Source organism: Cydia fagiglandana, chromosome 13 (genome assembly GCF_963556715.1).
Source record: "Cydia fagiglandana chromosome 13, ilCydFagi1.1, whole genome shotgun sequence".
NCBI classification, from domain to species: Eukaryota; Metazoa; Arthropoda; class Insecta; order Lepidoptera; family Tortricidae; genus Cydia; species Cydia fagiglandana.
In genome coordinates this window covers 5,758,421-5,778,718 of record NC_085944.1, presented here as the reverse complement: position 1 = coordinate 5,778,718, position 20,298 = coordinate 5,758,421, and the positions used below count along the sequence as shown (strand labels likewise).

Here is a 20,298-nt window from a genome sequence, read left to right as displayed (position 1 = left end):
ATAATACGAGTAGGATTACCTGTAAGAATAGTAACATATGAAGATTACGTTGATAATATAATATCAATATATAAAATTAATATGACATTATTTATTTATGATTTATTATACATAAGCAAAACAAGTAAAACAACATTAGAAATGAAAGTAATTTAAAATTAAATTAACTACGTAGAACTAATATATTTATATTTACTACAGCCCTACAGCTAACTACAACTATACGAGTAGGTCAGGAAATGAATGCTCAAAAAAAGTTGTAGAGGGAAATGCTTGGATCACAATTTTTGACTCCGTAACTTTGTTTGGACTCGTTAGGAGGTGAACATATCCAAGTCCCCGGCCGTAGCCCAGGTGCTGGGGGTAGAGGGGATTTTTCACTTATATCTTGGAAACTTTGCGTCTTAGCGACATGACTATACTTAGACAAACCGAAAGCTGATAAAATTTGTTACAAGTTTTATTTAATCACGTTTTTCTATATCTTGAATAGTTTTTGAGATATCCACTCTTAAAAGTTTAATTAGGGATCTTCTTCGAGCAGTGTCGGAAGCCGGTGTTGCTCGAAGGGGATTTTAATTTCATCTTGATATCTACATCAGTGAAGCTGCTAAGTCGTGTTTGGTATAATTTTCGTATAAATCGGGGGTGCTGAATTCACATGTTGGCGTGAGTCATACTCTGAGAATATGTCTGCGGTAGGGTATTACGACGACTCTTTTCATACATTTTGTATGGGTCGCGGCAATTAGACCACATACATTTATTTTTTTAGAATGACCGACCGTATGTGGATGTACCACCACCTGATTTGATCAGCCAATTTAATCAGATTGGCGAAAAAATGTTCCCGTCTGGACTGGTCTTAATCATAGACTTATAATATACAGGGCGTCCCACGGCTATGCCACATGGAGAGAAAGTACCCTAAATATTGTAGATGGAACATTTTACTGAAAGAAGACATTATTTTAATTTAAAAAACAATTTAAACTCCATTCATAGATTTTTAAATAATTACATGGTTGAACCGGGAATCGAACCCGCCATACGAGAAAAAAAATCACCCTGTAACTTTATCATACCGATCAAAAGGCTTGATCATAAGGATTATTTTTTGCTAAAGGTCGTTTCTCAAAAAGTTGGCACCGCCACCTGTAAATAGGTTTATGTTAGAACTTTTTTTTCGTTATGTACTATTTTTATATATAAAAAATTAATACATATTTAGAGAGACTTTTTACACAGAGGCCTAATACTTTGAAAAAGATTTAATAAATATTGATTACAAAAAAAAATATTGTAACTACGTTTATCCGTTAACCTGCCGCGTTCCAACGCGAGGTACTGATGTTCCGAGCTATGAAAACCACACAAAATATTAACTTAATTTAACGGCATTACCGTATTTTATTAACATATATCCTTAACTTTTAAAGTATTATTATCGCATAACAATATTATACTTATATTTTAAGTTATTCAGCTTCAAAGTTTGTCCAAGGCAATTCTTAACAGTCACCTGGCGCGTCACGTTCACGACGATTGTATAACCCCCACCGCACCTTTCCCGTCTCACTCCGCACGAGCTGAAGCCGTCACTCATCAGCTATCACCTGGTAGGACGAAGACGTGGTTATTGTGCTTCGCAAATAAAACACAAACGACAAATTATCGGAAATTGGAGTTTGTAATGGGTAAGTACTCTTTATCCTGGAGTCGATATCTTCCTAATTATGTAACCTATCGCATTACTATCAAGATATGTAACGTAAACAATAGTTTAGTTTTATATGCCTAAGTATGGAGTTCATCAAGCTAATACATTTTGTGTATTCGCGATATAACTGCCATTTTCCCCATCACCTGCATATCGTCCACCTGGCTGAAACTGCCAGGTGGATGAGATTTTGCGGCAGGTTAATGTCACTGATACCACAACTAATACTCGTAACTATATAATTATATAGCGGTTATATCGCTTTTGTGTGTTAATTTAGGAATAAAAACTATCCTGTCTGTTAAAGCTGCATATTATTGAAATTTTTGTACTTTTGTCTTAAGTCTCGTTAACCTGTCCAAAAAAGTCAGGTGAATGATGCAATGGCAGGTGAACGAAGCGTCATTCACCTGCCATATGACAGGTGATCGATAATTATTTAAAATCCACGTTACATATACTCAAACTAGATTTGTGACGTCCCACGGGAAAAGGTACCTTATGAGGGTTTTTAGTTTTAGACATATATTAAAATGTTTTGTAAAAAGTATAAGTATATGAAGATTAGTCCCGTTCTTGTCAAAACCCAGTTCTGATGATGGGATCTATGAAGAATCGAGGGAACTCCTCAAATCTTAAAGGCATACATATAGTGATTTTTGTGTTTTTATTTACAAATCAAGCATATACATTCACAAAAGTGACATTGGATGAAGTGCAACTGCTGATGAAGATCAGAACGGAACTCTTCAACGACGCATAGTTCACGTTTGGCGATTTGTCCTCTTCGTTATGTTTGTTAAGCAAGATAAGTTTATAAGCTGCATTTTTGTCAATCTCGAGTTCTGATGATGGGATCCATGAGGAATCGAGGGAACTCCTCAAATCTTAAAGGCATGCGTATAGTGACTTTTGGATTTTCATCAGAAAATCAAGCATTTTCATTAAAAACTGTCGCATTTGATGAAGTGGAACTGCTGATGATGATTAGAACAGAACTCTTCAACGATGCATAGTACACGTTTGGCGATTTAGATTTTGACTTGGATTGGGACTGGGGCTGGGACCCGGACCCAGACTCGGGCCCGGACTCGGACCCGGACTGTGACTCGGACCCGGACCTAGACTCAAACCCGGAGTCGGACCTGGACCAGGATCCCGGCTCTTATCTGAACCTGAACCCGGACCTAACCTGACCTGACCTTGCACCAAACCTGAGTTCCACTAGGTACTGCGAGGGTTCAACATCAGCTCTATCTTAGTAACCACTTTTCCAAGTGTTCATCAAGACGTGTTGGATGACCAAAACAGCGTGTGTCTATGTTGCACCAAACCTGAGTTCCACTAGGTACTGCGAGGGTTCAGCATCAGCTCTATCTTAGTAACCACTTTTCCAAGTGTTCATCAAGACGTGTTGGATGACCAAAACAGCGTGTGTCTATGTTGCACCAAACCTGAGTTCCACTAGGTACTGCGAGGGTTCATCATCAGCTCTATCTTGGGTACTGCTTTCCCAAGTGCTCATCAAGACGTGTCGAATGACCAAAACAGCATGTGTCTATGTTGCATCAAACCTGAGTTCCAGTAGGTACTGCGAGGGTTCATCATCAGCTCTATCTTGGGTACTGCTTTCCCAAGTCCTCATCAAGACGTGTCGAATGACCAAAACAGCGTGTGTCTACGTTGCACCAAACCTGAGTTCCACTAGGTACTGCGAGGGTTCAGCATCAGCTCTATCTTATTAACCACTTTTCCAAGTGTTCATCAAGACGTGTTGGATGACCAAAACAGCGTGTGTCTATGTTGCACCAAACCTGAGTTCCACTAGGTACTGCCAGGGTGAATAGACAGCAAGATTGAATGTTTACTTATTCACAGAAACTTGTTGTTAAATTGGGAATCGAATCGAAGGTGAGGTGGGTCAGAATCCAAAATTTTAATCATCGTGGTGGACAATAAGTTCCCTTTTTATCGAAGATGACACATTTTTCGATTATTTTTAGAAGGCATTGAAATGATGTGGTGGACAGGTGGATGACACTCATTACAGGTGAATGATGACAAGAAACCAGGTTAACGGCAACGGACACAGGTTAATGACGCCTCTCGATAACCTGTCAATATTTTCATTGGAATTTGTACTTATTTCTCGATAACCTGCTTCTACTATCGATAACCTGGAGACAAAATATCTTTCACCTGCCCTTGATATCATTCACCTGAATTTCAAACGCCTATATCTTCTAAACTAATTGAAGGAATTGCTTCCCTTCCACATTTTCTAATAGTTTAAGTTGCCTTTTAACGATCCCAATAAAAAAAAATGCGAAAATGCAGAATTTTTGAAAAACATAAATTTTAACCTGGCGGTGCCAACTTTTTGAGAAACGACCTAAATAACATAGTGTCGGAAATAAAAGGAAGCCCATGAATTTTAACATTTTTAATTCAAAATTAATCAATTTAATTTATCAAATGCTCAAAATGTAGTCTCATTCTGTTGAATACAAAGCCGCACTCTTGATTATTTCGCTAAATTTCACATCAAATGTTAAAATTCATGGTCTTCCTTTTGTTTCTGACACTATGTTCTTTAGCAAAAAATAATCCTTATGATCAAGCCTTTCGATCGGTATGATAAAGCTACAGGGTGATTTTTTTTCTCGTACGGCGGGTTCGATTCCCGGTTCAACCATGTAATTATTTAAAAATCTATGAATGCAGTTTAAATTGTTTTTTAAATTAAAATAATGTCTTCTTTCAGTAAAATGTTCCATCTACAATATTTAGGGTACTTTCCCTCCATGTGGCATAGCCGTGGGACACCCTGTATAAAGACGGTGTCTCAGCGAGCTGTCACTGTTGCCACTTTTGTTTAGTGTACGATTAACAATGAGGCCCACGTTGCTGTAGCCATGTCGATAAAGTCATATCGATAAACTATCGACATTTCTTGCAATTTTAATTTTACTTCAAAGGCTTAACGATACCTAAAATGACCAAAAACGCTTTTATTCTTTATTGTGGTTATCAGATCACAATTTTATAGTCACGCCCCAGCAGGGAACCAAGGGAAAGTTCAGATATTTAATTAAAATACATAAATACCTCCTTAAATAGGTGTTCCGCAATAATTGAATTATATTATTATATTATAATATATTCATTATCCATTAACATTTTAATTATGTTTATGTTTAAGGAAGATCAATTAATCCAAGCTTCAATAAATCGCTATTTCGTTCCGCTGTGTAGCGTTTATCGATATATAACATGATTAAAATCGACTTTTTACATCCCTAAAAGAGCACACATATACGCTTTTACGCACACATACACAGCCTGGGCGCATCAAGAAAGGCAACACTTGATTTGAAGTCCATCTTGTCAACAGTATGGTTGTCCTTTTTTGACAAACGGCATTTATAAAGACGGGGGATAGAGAAATGATACTAGTTGCTGCGCCGTGAAAGAGAACAGAAAACGTTGGGCCCTTGGTCTTAATAGGCCCTTCACAATCATCGATATAGAAACAAAACGCAACAGACGTTTACAGCCAGCTGACAGTGACACTGACAACACAACAGTTTATGTCAAGCAATCGTATAGTGTAGTAGAGTAGCAGTGCAATATGTTTCCAAACTCGCGGTGACGATATTATTTATTTGTTTTATAAATTCTTGTAAGATAATAGTATAATAGGGTATGTGAAAATCAAAATGTCAGAAGAAGAAACAGTGGATATTGCGAAAGAACTTGACGATTTACTAACGAAAGTACAACCAGACTTGCAGGATGTTATCAAAAGAGTAAATATTGTTTTTAATGTCTATTTTCTAATTATCTGAAACGACTCTAGCTTTTTTAAATGTTATGTATCAAATGATATTCCTTACACTCGCTTAATCGTTCTTAAATATTGTTTTATTGTAATTACAAAATGGTTATAAAGTGAGTATGTAATTCCAGAGTTTTACCAACGTAGCGCTTCAACTGGCAAAAAATGGAGAACAGCTTGTTCGGGACACGCTGGAAGACACTTCTTACTTTGCAAAGAACACCCAAGTGTAAGTATATTTATGGCCAATAAAAATAATCTAGTTTTCCGTTGGGTTCCATTTCTTTCTGCAATTGCAATTAGAAATACAAGGGTATTTTGGGTTTTCATTAAGAGTATGTTTCATTCTGAAACTAGTTTATATTAACATACTAAAATTATTTACAACCTTGAGAATAAATCAAATTATTTTATTAACCTTCGCCACTGGGGGGCTTCATCACTTTTTCTTTAATATATGACATCTGATTCCAGTATATAGACTAGCCCCCTTATTCATAGATGTTTACTAAAGTTGACAAGCCGATATTAATCATTTGACCCTTTCCGAAGTATTGGTATGATGGAAAGGGATAAACAATTATTATTGGCTTGTTGACTTTAGTCAATGTTTATGAATAAGGCACACTTGCACCAACCCACAAACCCGGGGTTAAGCGGTTAAACCGTTAACCTAATGTCAAATTGTACTGGTAACCATGGCAACTCCAGGTTTAACCCGTTAACCCTGAATTAGTAGAATGGTGTAAGTGGCCCTAAGGGGGTAAAATTATTATATCAAAAGAAACTTTATTGAAACATCTAATGGCAACAAATCTTTTGCAGCAATTTAACAGCTCTAGAGCTGGTGAAATCTCCGACGTTCCACATGCAAGGTGTATCGTTGGACCTCAAGTCGATGCTTCTGAGTCTGCGCTGCTCGCTCGGCGAGGTCAATGTCAAGGGCCAGTACAGTGCCTTTAATGAGAACCTTTATAACCTCATCCCTGTGTTGGCTGAGGGACATGTTGTGTGAGTTGTTTTTTCGTTTCTATTTTATTTATCTTTTTTATTTCACTTCTGAAGATGTAAACAGCAATATTCTTAATATATGTGTGTGAGTGTATTTATTTATTGATACACCATAACCTCAACTTCTTCATCTTGAGGTGTCATAAGACTTGAATGTGTTTTTTTATAATTTCACTTTATTTAATAATATGGTCTGATTTTACTAACAATACCTATTTAACCTATTGTAGATATTACAATGAATCATCAGACATCTTGAATAATTATGATATAAATGAAATGTGCTTTATCTCATATGTAGTAAAACAATATAGTAATTAAAGTGATACATTAATATAAATTATGCCTTAATAACATAATGAGCTGGTTGCTATGAGAGTAATAATTAATGTAGAGAAATGTAAATGTATTTATAATTACTTTTAATATAGTATATGAAGATAGAGCAGACTTAAACCTTGGCTTGAATAACTTTAGGACTAACTTTATAAAATATCATTAAGGTAAACATACTCGTAATACACCTACAATCAATCCAAAGTATTTCATAGGTGGATGTGTTGAGTCCCAACCCCAACCCATATTGGGCTAGCATGGGATGGGGATTACAGCCATTTTATTATTTGTACTGAGACATAAAAAAACCAGTGAAAATGATGATACAGTTTTTATTAACTTTTTCACATATTTTTATTAATTAAATCAATTACTTACAACTCGATACACTTTGGCAGTTTGGAAATAATATCATTCTAAAAGTGCATGCATGCGCATGACACGAAAATCAACACACACACACACACACCCAACACACAGTCAACACACACAGATGACAGATGTGATGACAGTCAAGTTTTCAACTACCAATAAACCAGTATATTTATACTTCAGGTCTGTACCTTCCTAATGGATTAAGGTAATGTTATGCAAAAAAGATTAACAGCAACAGATAAAAACAATAATCTGTTGTCTTCTAGACAAAAAAAATCTGTTGTGTACTAGATAAAGGCAATTACCTCGAGTATACGCACGAGGCGCCGCCTCGGCAAAGACACGTCTACACTTGCCGTTTTGTGCGCGAGGAAATTGCCTCGCGCGTACGCTCGTGTGGACCCGGCTATTCGCCAGATTTACACTCGTGCGTTTTCAGTGTAACCTCGCCTTATTGCATATCACAAAAGCGGTATATTTCCAGCATATCGCTATCGAACGTGACGGCAGACGTGAACGTAGGGCTCATCGTGGACGACGACGCTTTCTCCTTCATCAACCCCGGCATCGAGTTCTCGCACGATGAAGTTCTTGTCAAGGTAATCTTAGGCTAATGGCTTTGTGTACAGGCGGAATAATCAGATTGACCAATTTGATAAAAAAAATGTATTATAAGGCAATAATTAACACCCTTCAACGTCATCTTTTTGTATTATTCAATACAATACAAATACTATTTATTGCACACCTCAATATTATTATATCAACAACAACCTCACCAACCTCTTCAATATTATTAGTGTTATTTTCTAACGTAGTTTTTTAAAGACTATGACAATGAGGAGTGGCAACGTGGCATGAATTGTGTATTTTTTTTAAATGTAGACTGTAGTCCGTTAAATGTTTAAAAGTTGCTTTTGCGATCGCCGTCTGCGTACAAATCGCGTTGGTATGATATCTTGACGATGATAATTCTTCAGAATTACTCGCACGCTCAGGCCACTTTTTTATGAAACATCCAAAAAGAGAAACTTGAGAATTACGATACCTATAAATAAATAACTTTACCGATAAAACATAAAAGCAACATTGCAAAACCTAAGTACACGTTGTGAAACTGTTTGGGTTACTGATAATATACTTTTCATTTTTTTTCAAACATCAATGCTTTCAATACACAAATCGTTCGATTAAAAATGACACAATTAACGCCCTATTTAACTAAAGTTAGTGAATGATAAGAGAAAGTGTCGTTTTTTGCAGCTGTCTTGGCCTTCGCCGCAGCGGAATGGCGGCTACGAGTTCGTCACCACCGAGCAACTGGCCAAACATATCGGTGAGTGTCGTTGAAAGGGTCACCGACCAAGAGTGAACCTTATTAGAAGGAGATAAGGTCTACTGGTGATCAATGAAGTGTGTTGTTATTTGTATAAAAGGTCGCTGCATGGTTTTTTATTTTATATTATTATACATACTTTAATTTGTATTTTTTTGTATGTGTAGGCATATTATGGACTGTTTGTCTAAAATAATAATTTTGATTGATTGATAGTATGCGTAATGACCTATATGGACGTTACCGCATTGCATTGCATGCGTTTAGCGATACATTTCAGGCTATTGAGATTAGGGAATGCTCCCGGTACTGAGTTTGTATGGCGAGAACCGGGAATTCCCGGTTCCGATACTGTGTTTGTATCGAAAACCAGTACCGGGAGCACTCCCTAACTGAGATGCATCGATTTTAATCAAATATGCTGCAATGCAAACGCATATCATAAATCCATCAAATGTGTTAATATAAAACTAAACAAGTACTACTAAGATCGATAAATAGAAAAGATATGACCTAAGTAAATAATATATCTGTTATTAAGCAAGACGATCAGACGAAGCATCTGGCGATTGTGACGATGTTTTTAAATAAGTAGAGCAGATAACAGGTACACCGGTCTTCCTTCGTTTCCAGCGATAACGATATTCATGTTTGTAATTACTTTACTACTTATTCGTTCTCAAGGCTTGTCTTTAAAAACTGACTAAGTGCTAATAGGTTCAGGCGTTACTTTGCGGAAATCCATATTAATTAAAAAAAAACACTACACTAGCACTGCACTAATTACCTACACTGATTATTATTTCTATACTAGCACGTTATCTTTTCGCGGATTAGCAAAGTAATATTTTGGTTTTAATTGTTTGAGTGTATCTGTCGGTTTATTATAGATTCATTTTACACATATAGGTAGTTTAGTCGTAAACCTATGCGTCGAGGTAATGTACAAAAACGTAAGCGTCGTAGGATAGGTAGATTTTTATTATTTAGGCATTTTCAAAGTTCAGGCCCTATTTCCGTAACACTTTGGCGTCAGAAAAATAGCACATTTTAATGTTTTTTTTTCAAACCTTACCTACTTATACTTGAGTAGTAATATTACGTACTTACTAAAACCTATCTTAGTTTTTTTACGCCGAGTGTAATGCCTAACTGCCTACGACACAACAGAACCCGAACTTTTTATGTTTTCACTTAGCCTTTAAAAAGAATACCTAGTTTTCACAGTTGACTTAAGCAAGCAACGAACCATGGAGCCTCTAGTAATTTACAGCAATTTCTTTAGTTCTTCTATTAATTTAAAATAATTATACAGAAACGCAGTCAGTTGCCATAACTAAATGGATGTTTAACGTAAACCCGACCTCAAATCCGGTGATCTATAAAATACAATACCTACTTGTCCTTACAAATCTGAATTTCTACAAGTAAACTGAAGCCGTCAAGCGACTGTTATATTCGTGTTATAAGTTTGGTTGTTGGACACATACAGACAAACGGACATAATTAAAGATCATGATCGGTTATTTGGATGTTTGTCAAAAGTCCGCCCATGGAAGATTGAAAAGTCCGTGTATCCTTGATAATAATGATAATTATTATGCCATTTGGGGTTGAGACCCTTGGCCCGTGGGGTCCTAATATTGTAAAACTTTTTAAGGTGCTTTCGAAAAGGATTGTAGGCTTCACTGGTGACCGAAGAGCTGGCAGCTTTCTCGCTCAACGTATTAGCTTAGCAATACAGCGGGGAAATGCTGCCAGCGTCCTCGGCACCATGCCAAAGGGGCCCAATTTCTTAGATATATTTTAATTTTATTTTATTTTATTTAGTTTTAATTTAGTTTTATTTTATAGATAAGTTAGTTTATTTTCATTTTTAATATTTGAATCTACCTTATAAATAAATATATTTTGATGACAATTTAATCCCTATAAAATACTGATGTTACGTAGTAAAAAAAACTATTAATTAATTAACATAAATGACCTCGCGCCTTAAATCCATTAGGCCCACTTGCACCATTCACTAACCCAGGGTTAACCTGTTAAACCTGGACCATGGTAACCAATACAAATTGACACTAGGTTAACGATTTAACCGGTTAACTTAAAACCGGGTTAGTGGGATGGTGCAAGCGGCGCTTAATGTTCTTAGGATAACCTTCTGTTGCAGATGACCTGCCGCTGTCGGCGGCGGTGTCGCTGCCGCTGTTCGCGCTATTACGACAAAAACTGCAGCGACACTTAGCACGAGTGTTGCGGCAGAGCACCAGCGTGTCTGAAGTCATGTGCTGTGACCCCAGCCTCCATGAGGCCTATAGGTGTGTGTATCCGACGGTTAGGTTTGTCGCTGTTCTGACAGAGATAGCGACATATAGCGGGTGTTGCGGCTGAGCACCAGCGTGTCGGAAGTCATGTGCTGTGACCCCAGCCTGCATGAGGCCTACAGGTGTGTGTATCCGACGGTTAGGTTTGTCGCTGTTCTGACAGAGATAGCGACATATAGCGGGTGTTGCGGCTGAGCACCAGCGTGTCTGAAGTCATGTGCTGTGACCCCAGCCTGCATTAGGCCTACAGGTGTGTGTATCCGACGGTTAGGTTTGTCGCTGTTCTGACAGAGATAGCGACATATAGCGGGTGTTGCGGCAGCCTCCATGAGGCCTACAGGTGTGTGTACCCGACGGTTGGGTTTGTTGCTGTTATGACAAAGATAGCGACATCTAGCGAGTGCTGCGGCAGAGCACCAGCGTGTCTGAAGTCATGTGCTGTGACCCCAGCCTGCATGAGGCCTATAGGTGTGTGTATCCGACGGTTAGGTTTGTCGCTGTTCTGACAGAGATAGCGACATATAGCGGGTGTTGCGGCAGCCTCCATGAGGCCTACAGGTGTGTGTACCCGACGGTTGGGTTTGTTGCTGTTATGACAAAGATAGCGACATCTAGCGAGTGCTGCGGCAGAGCACCAGCGTGTCTGAAGTCATGTGCTGTGACCCCAGCCTCCATGAGGCCTACAGGTGTGTGTACCCGACGGCTACAGATCTTTCGCTGTTGTGACAGAGATAGCGACATCTAGTGGGTGTTGCGGCAGAGCACCAGCGTGTCTGAAGTCACATTGTGCTGTGACCCCAGCCTGCATGAGGCCTACAGGTGTGTGTACCCGACGGTTACAGATCTGTCGCTGTTGTGACAGAGATAGCGACATCTAGTGGGTGTTGCGGCAGAGCACCAGCGTGTCTGAAGTCACATTGTGCTGTGACCCCAGCCTGCATGAGGCCTACAGGTGTGTGTACCCGACGGCTACAGATCTTTCGCTGTTGTGACAGAGATAGCGACATCTAGTGGGTGTTGCGGCAGAGCACCAGCGTGTCTGAAGTCACATTGTGCTGTGACCCCAGCCTGCATGAGGCCTACAGGTGTGTGTACCCGACGGCTACAGATCTTTCGCTGTTGTGACAGAGATAGCGACATCTAGTGGGTGTTGCGGCAGCCTACATGAGGCCTACAGGTGTGTGAGCCTAATTAATATACTTGTCGGTGGACGCGATGCAGTGACAGAAATTTCAGGAATATTAGGGTTGGAGCACGCTCAAGCTCGTCCTCATCCACTCTCTATAAACTAGTCTTTAAGCACGTAAGCACGTAACGCAAGCGACTAAACGCCTAGGCATGGCTACGGCTGGTTGATACGACTTACAGCCCCTGTGTGACAGTGGCGCCTAGGCGGAAATCACGAACGGTAAGCAGGCCGTTAAGCAAGTTTAGTGTGCGTTATAGTATATTAAATTGTTTCTTATAAAGAGATATTCAGCGGGTCGGGTTGAGGCGGTGCCGAGTTTTTTGATGTGCCAAAATCTTTAATCGATCGTGCAGCGGCGGCTGTTTTTGCGATCGGTGGGAATTTAAACGGTTAAAGAAACCGTTATTCATTTTAGGCCAAAAAAACGGAACGCTAACTATTAATTTTGCTGGAAAAAGTATCACTACTACTTCACTAATAATAGCTCTAAACGCGTACCATTACCCTCACTTCTTACAAGAAAATCTTAAATTTAATGTATAATATTAGCAAATTAACTGTATACCCGTACTCCATTAAATTTCTAAAAGAAGTAGGCTACATTGTGAAAATTATTCGTGTCTACAATTAGGAAATTACCCCTGTTGCTATTGATTATAATTAATTTACAGATTAATGAGATTAATACAATCAAGTTTGAAACTTGCAGCTAACTTATTAGCCATGATCGTTAATCCATTTTAGCTTATGTTTAATTTATATAATTGCCGTTGATATTAACAAGGATTATATATATAACACAAATTAATAATATTTTATTATTAAATGAAATGTAAATAGATACAGAAATTTACAAACTTATAACTAGGTAAATATAAAAATTAAGGGTATTATATGTTATTAGGCCATAGGTACCCGGCTAAATGTACCTAGCATAACACAAATTGGTGCTATTAGTAAGTATCAGACTAATTAAGTAACAGTTACGTAACTGCATACTTGGAACCCGCTTACTACGATCACGTTTAAATAATACGATATCTCGCTTAATACGCTATTTTACACTAGGGACCAATAAGCATTCCCGTTCAGAATCTCGAAAGAAAGCAGAGGGCTATCCAAGATGCCATTGTTGCAACTACTATGGCTAGACACCAAAATTGGTGTGGGTCGCATGTACTTGTAGCGACGCGACGAAATCGCGGAGTGAGCCACGCCTGCCTATAAAAAATATTTTGTTCACAGCGAGATGGTGAGCAGCCTGGCTGCGAAAGGCAACAAGGTGATAGACATGGTGCTGATCAACATGCGGCGTACTTTACTGCAGACACGGACGGAAGTGCTGGAGCTACCACCCTTACACGCCACCTTTATGCACAAGGTATGAGTCGTGCCTTCATCCCCTTCATTTCGTTATCCCAGGTGTCGGTGAACCGCAGCTCGCGATGCGGCTCTTAGGTGGTGCATTTGCGGCTCTTCAAGCCACTCAAAAATATTAACACTTGGATTTTCTAGACTAGATCAAAAAACAATGTTTGCGGCCCTTTTCTCTTCTCAAAAATTTGCCGACCGCTTCATTATCCAATAAGTAGCCCAATCAAGATTTCCATTCATATAACACGGTCTATATTTCAGTGACTGTCGATATGAACAGTTTCGTAATAGTGGTTGTCCACTAATTGGTAATAGTGGCTTACCATCACCAGTTTCCCTACTTGTTACAGCCAAAGTAGCTTATACTGGGTGGTCCAAAGTGTCCAAACCTTGACGTCCAAAAAATATTTTTAGATTCCTCACGTCGTGTCAGAATATACCCCATGTATGTTAGCCGATTTTTCGTAGTTTTCGAGTTATGATTTTTTAAACTTTTAACTTTTGTTATAAATTCCGGGGTTCCCATACAGGGTGGCTAAAAAATAACTGCATTCCCGTTGCCAGGCAGGTTTTGGGATTATACTGAGCAACTTTTACTATAGGACCAACCCCGAAATCGCAAAAAAATATTTACCCTTCCATAGAAAATGGACCAGCCAAAATGTATGAAACAGCCAAATTTTTTTATAGCAGGTCTGGTATGTGAAACTCAATTTATTCAATTATCTTTATCAGATCGGGTCAATATCGTTCATCGGCAAGTTTGAGACGGACGCGGGCTGGGTGAAGAACCTCGCCACCGTGAACCGTGTGAACGACGTCAGCGTGTCGCGGCCCGACCCCATGAAGACCTGCTTCAGCGTCACCTTGCGGATCAAGGACTTACAGGTTACTTGGGGTTCACTCATTGACATGTATCAATATTGTTCATCGGCAAGTTGGAGACGGACGCGGGCTGGGTAAAGAACCTGGCCACCGTGAACCACGTGAACGACGTCAGCGTGTCGCGGCCCGATCCCATGAAGACCTGCTTCAGCGTCACCTTGCGGATCAAGGACTTACAGGTTACTTGGGGTTCACTCATTGACATGTATCAATATCGTTCATCGGCAACTTGGAGACGGACGCGGGCTGGGTGAAGAACCTGGCCACGGTGAACCGTGTGAACGACGTCAGCGTGTCGCGGCCCGACCCCATGAAGACCTGCTTCAGCGTCATCTTGCGGATCAAGGACTTGCAGGTTACTTGGGGTTAATTTCTATCCCAATTCTTAACTGTTATCTTTAGTCTAAAAGTCGAAAGCCTTGGTAAAGTAAAACAAATCAATTAGGGCCACTTGCACCATTCACTAACCCGAGGTTAACCGGTTAAACCTAGAGTTACCAGTAATAATTTCACACTGGGTTAGTGGGATGGAGCAACTGGCGCTTAGTAGGATAATTTTAAGTCTTTGTGACCCAATTTTTTTTTATTTGAAAGTTGTGTATCCTGACCCAGTAAAATTCTGCTTTACATCATCAACGCGAGACTAAGATCTTACCTAGACTGGCAAATACCCCAAGAACAAGCCGGTTTTGTGAAAGAGAGGGGCACCAGAGAGCAAATCCTAAACCTTCGGCTTATAATAGAAAAGTGTTATGAATATAACACCCCAACTTTCATGTGTTTTGTGGATTACCAAAAGGCTTTCGACTGCGTTAAGTGGGTTCTTTCTGAGAGAGAAAGTTCTTTCTGAGACAGGTGTACCAGACCATCTCGTAATGCTAGTCCGCAAGCTGTATGAGTCAGGATACGGCACTGTGACTGTAGGAGATTTAACATCAGGCCGTTTCAAATTCCATAAGGGTGTTCGCCAAGGATGCGTGATATCTCCCATCCTTTTTAATATTTACGGAGAGCACATAATGCGACAAACTCTAGATGGCTGGGAAGGTGGCATAAAGGTAGGCGGAGTAAAGATATCTAACCTCAGGTACGCGGATGATACCACCCTTTTCGCATCATCGGAAAATGAAATGGCGGAGTTGCTTCACAAACTGGAAACCATCAGTATGGAAATGGGACTTGCTATTAATAAATCTAAGACCAAGCTCATGATCGTTGACCGTTTCACAGCTATCCAACGCACCAATCTCCTACGTGACTACGAAACCGTAACCCAGTTCCAATACCTTGGCTCACTGATTACCAACAAAGGAAGTAGCGAACCTGAGATACGGAGACGGATTGGCATGGCAAAATCTGCAATGACCCAACTGAGCAAAATTTGGAGAGACCGTAATATTAGCCACCGGACTAAAATACACCTGGTCCGCACCCTTGTCTTCTCCATTGCTCTATACAGTACAGAGACGTGGACATTCAAAGCCGCTGATAGACAGAGAATCGACGCTTTTGAGATGTGGTGCTGGCGACGTATGCTAAGAATACCATGGACGGCCCGTCGCACCAACATATATATTCTAAAACAATTAAAAATAGAAAAGACTCAACGTCTATCCACAACCTGCTTGCAACGAATATAGGTACTTTGGCCATGTTGCACGCAGGGATACCAGCAATTTGGAACGCCTTATCGTGACCGGTAAAATAGAGGGAAAAAGGCCTAGGGGTAGAAGTCCCAAACGATGGTCGGACCAAATAGCGGAGGAACTAAAAATACCTGTCAGCGACGCACTCCACCAAGCTACAGAACGGGACCGATGGAGACAACTAGTTGACGGAATCAAACGGAGTCACGATCCTCAGCAATGAGGGACCGATTGAAGAGAGAGAGGGTGTCCCTGACCACAGAATAGATAAATAATACTACGTACCTACCTACAGAGTTCCCTGACACAACTGATTGACTGACATACCTACTACCTACTATTGCCTAAACGTAAAGGCTTAAAATACATGGACTAGTTATCATCTTTTAGTAATAACATTTGCCTTTTTTCAGATCGGCTACGACGAATACCGGATAAAGGCGCTAGGCGCGTCTTGTTCAGGCCGAATGGCAGCGGCGTTCGGCGACAACACACTACGGTTAGAACTAAGCGTGGGGCTCGCGCGGTGGGAGCCCTACGCGCAGCTGCATGACCTGCGCGTGCTGCACATGGAGTGAGTAATAGATTAAGACATGACGCATTTCAGCCCAGCAATTCACGTAGTCCATCAAAGCCTAAGACCGAGCAACAGGCGAGCCGACATCACAATGGTTTGGCCGACACTCAAACATGGACATTGGGCCAATTCCAATCTGTGTTCCCTCTCAGCTCAGCTTGCGTTTGGGCTTTCGGTCCTACGCGGAGCTTGGCCTTCTTCGGCCTTCGCATTTAGGCATTTGTATCTATTTCTATTTGAGCACTAGCCTCCTTCGACCTTAGTAATGGCCGTACACGACACGTTTCTTGTAAACGATCGCGGCCGTGTCCCTGATGCGGCCTATTATTTGGTTCGCCCACAGATAAGACATCCTTCAGATTGAGCATAGGAGCGCTACCTTTTCTGTCACAAATAATTTTTTTTTTTTTTATACGGTACGGTTTAATATACGGTAGTTTTACTCCATTTTCGAGTCACAGTGTCTTTGTGTGACGCCTGCGTCTTTGAACGGACCAATCACGGCACGGGACTCGCTCACCTCGTCCCCCGCACCCCTGTATTTTTGGCAGCATCGGATTCATAAAATTATTGCTCTAAGCTACGTCTAGAGCAGCGGTCGGTAACCTTTTAGTAGCCAAGGGCCACATAGTAGTTAACGGAGGTGACGCGGGCCGTACTTTGTGAATATTTATGACTTTATGAGACATTGTCGTTTGTCACTATTACATACAAAATAGCCAAGGCGGCACTCGGGCCGCAAGTGACAGGTTCACGAGCCGCATGCGGCCCGCAGGTTGCCGACCGCTGGTCTAGAGAATTCCTAGTGTATGGGATATAGATAGTTCGCCAGACTAACGTTAGGTATGTCCCCCCTGCAGCGGCATGGACCTGCACGCGACGGGGCTGGGCCCGCTGTCGGGCACGGCGCCGCTGGGCGCGTGGGCGCGCGGCGCGGCGGCGGCGCACGCGGCGCCCGCGCTGGCGGCGCGGCTGCAGCACGAGCTGCACACAGCACTCGCCGAGCTGCCGCTGTGGGACCTGCTGCACGACCACTAGGGCCATAGGCGTACCCACGGTGGGGCAGTTACCCACCCTGGTCTGTGGTCTGACGAGAAGCTAAAAAATTTTAGGAACAATTAAGGCGTGTACGTGTAACCCTACTTCTGCCCCACCCTTTAAAAAATGCTAGATACGCATTAGGCGCATTACTAGGGCCATACATAAGTGGTATCCAGATGATAATTGGGTACTTTTGTCTACACATAATAAATTATTTCACACAGTGTACGTAATAAAACACCCGGTAATTATTAGCAAAACATAGATAGCAGTTATTTATAACCACAATTTCTATTTAATAAATCGGATTGAAAAATAAAAAGTAGGCGAGTTGACCGTTCGTTACACGATTTCATATAAATTCCATATTAGTAAATCGTTTTGACAGTTCTAAAAAAGAAGCTGATTTGACTAGTAGGAAAGTAGCCAATTGGCGCCAATCTCGTCTAGCGGCACACATACACAATTTAATCACCAATTCTAAAACCAATAGACAATCCAAAATTGTCAAAGCTACACAATGAGTAAAAGCCCTCGCTGGAGGACTCGCTCATCACGATATAAAGCACTCAACCAATCTGCTTATAGTCTGACTGATTACAGATTAAATTACAGAAAAAAAAACCATAAACAAACGCACGAACAGATCCTAGCATTCCATAGATAATAGCTTCGAAAATTGGCATTTTTGTGTCCGCACCTCCTGATTCGATCGGGCAATTTAATCAGATTGCGAAAAATTGGCTAATCTGAATACGCCTTTACTCCCGAGGGGTGCAACGCGATCAAAACATGTCCTCGATCGACATTGCAATCGCCATTGCGTATGGCACCGCGAGCACGCCGCAGCCACCCGCCAAACATTTGAAGTATTTTAATGGTTAAATTATTAATAGTACTTCGGTGCGCCGCCCCGATTGTAACTGCGAGTGCGTAAAATATAAACCCCTGTTATGTATACAAACAATCCCTGTTTGTTTTCAAAACAACTAAGAGACAGAGACTGCTAACTTTTAAAAGTGCATCCTAATTAAACTTATGTGACGCTCGCGCACTACATGAATTACATCCTAGTATTATACTAATGCACGCGAGCATTTAGCGTTTTCACCAGTTGTTCACCAGACCTCAAACCCACCTTAAAATTTTAAACGCTGCTACAATTTTTTTTAAGAATCGATTGGTCTGTTAACTGGACATAGGTGGACCTTATGCCTTTTGTAATAAGGTTCACTGATGTACAAATTAGGAGTGTTGCTGTTTGCACATTACACAATTTTAACACCGAAAAGTACACGAATTTCTTGAAAAGACTTGTAACATTTGTAATTTCTGTATGTTTCTGTAATAGTAACATTGTGCAAGTTGTGTTACTTATGAGTGTGTTCTATACGTATATAAGCTACGTTTTATTTACAACTGCCGTTCTGTTATATGTTAGGTATATTTAAAAGTCCGAACTCTTATTTTAGTTAACTATTACTACTGATATCTATATTTTGTGATTCTGGACTTCTATTTACCAAATTTTATACCTACATACTTACCTATTTTCTATATTTTTGAATATGTATTCTTGTTTGTTTTGTTTTGAATTATTTATATGTTTTAGTAGTAAGTGGCAAATAGATTTTTGATTTATTTACTTTACAACTAAGCTAAAAAGTTGGCGGCTAACTTTATTATTTTACACATAAATCAAGTAATAAACTACAACACATTTTGGTAGAATTTTTACATGACTGTTTCGTTGCTGCTAAGTTCAATTTTTATTTTGTGAATAAGTATAGAAAATATTTAAATTTTAAAGTTTTTTTTGCAATATTTTATTGATAGTAAGAAACGAATTGATTTTATGAGAAGATATTATGTAGGTACATATTACAAGTTCATTTCTAAATCGCGATCCAACAATGCTGCTTTTTTACATGCCTAAGTGCAAAATAATTATTTTTTACTGACTCAGCATTAATTAAAAAGCGACTGAATAATCTGTATTGATGAAAGTGAATATTTGATATTTAGCATAGGTTGTGAGTGCCTTGTAACTATTCTAAGACTGTTGTATTTACGCGACTGCTCCAGAAAGTAGCGATTTTAGTTATGTTGTACACATTGTTGAATAATAAATAAGTACATCAAAAGTATGTTTATTGTTATTTTTAATAGTACCTACCTACCTAATCGAAATATCTTCCATGTTTTACATTATTAACTAGAATACCTACCATATATGTCCAGATAGCAAAAGGCTTGTGGACATGTAGGTAAAGATTTTGTCATATTTATCCAAATAAAAGGAGTACTTTCATGTGGATAAGGGTTAAATAATAAAATTAATCTATAAAGCCCTTAATTCTTAAGGATGTCTACAGGAAACACGTGAGCACAGGCACGTACCCAAATCTTCCAATAAATAAATTACCTTTTTATGTAATTTACGGTTCAATGTACAGCCTGGCAAAAAAGGGAAGAAACTAAAAAGTGGCAACACTGTAGTGTCGTCCCATTCTCGTATATGAATTGATTTGAAAGGGACGACACTACAGTGTTGCCACTTTTTAATTTCTACTCTTTTTTGCCAGGCTGCATGTAGTCTGAACTCAACCTAGTTTCACAGAACTTGTTTGTCAATTACTCTGC

The 20,298-nt window shown here is 39.8% G+C and overlaps 1 protein-coding gene across 1 annotated transcript; it reads left to right on the top strand.

Annotated features, from left to right (window-relative positions):
* The first annotated feature begins 5,320 nt into the window (after positions 1-5,320).
* On the top strand, positions 5,321-19,799 carry LOC134670066 (uncharacterized). The gene is made up of 10 exons (XM_063527737.1): positions 5,321-5,529; positions 5,690-5,787; positions 6,384-6,569; positions 7,765-7,879; positions 8,544-8,616; positions 10,790-10,937; positions 13,378-13,513; positions 14,242-14,394; positions 16,451-16,611; positions 17,475-19,799. Exons 1-10 carry the CDS (start codon positions 5,440-5,442, stop codon positions 17,650-17,652), a joined length of 1,338 nt encoding a protein of 445 aa, XP_063383807.1. The 5' UTR covers positions 5,321-5,439; the 3' UTR covers positions 17,653-19,799.
* Positions 19,800-20,298: the final 499 nt, after the last annotated feature.

What these genes read in the sequence shown, in the direction of transcription:
- LOC134670066 (XM_063527737.1), top strand. Translation starts at nt 5,440, where the DNA reads ATGTCAGAAGAAGAAACAGTGGATATTGCGAAAGAACTTGACGATTTA. An exon ending in TGCAGGATGTTATCAAAAGA is followed by an intron (nt 5,530 to 5,689) that starts GTAAATATTGTT and finishes ATGTAATTCCAG; the next exon opens with AGTTTTACCAACGTAGCGCT. An exon ending in TGCGGATCAAGGACTTACAG is followed by an intron (nt 14,395 to 16,450) that starts GTTACTTGGGGT and finishes GCCTTTTTTCAG; the next exon opens with ATCGGCTACGACGAATACCG.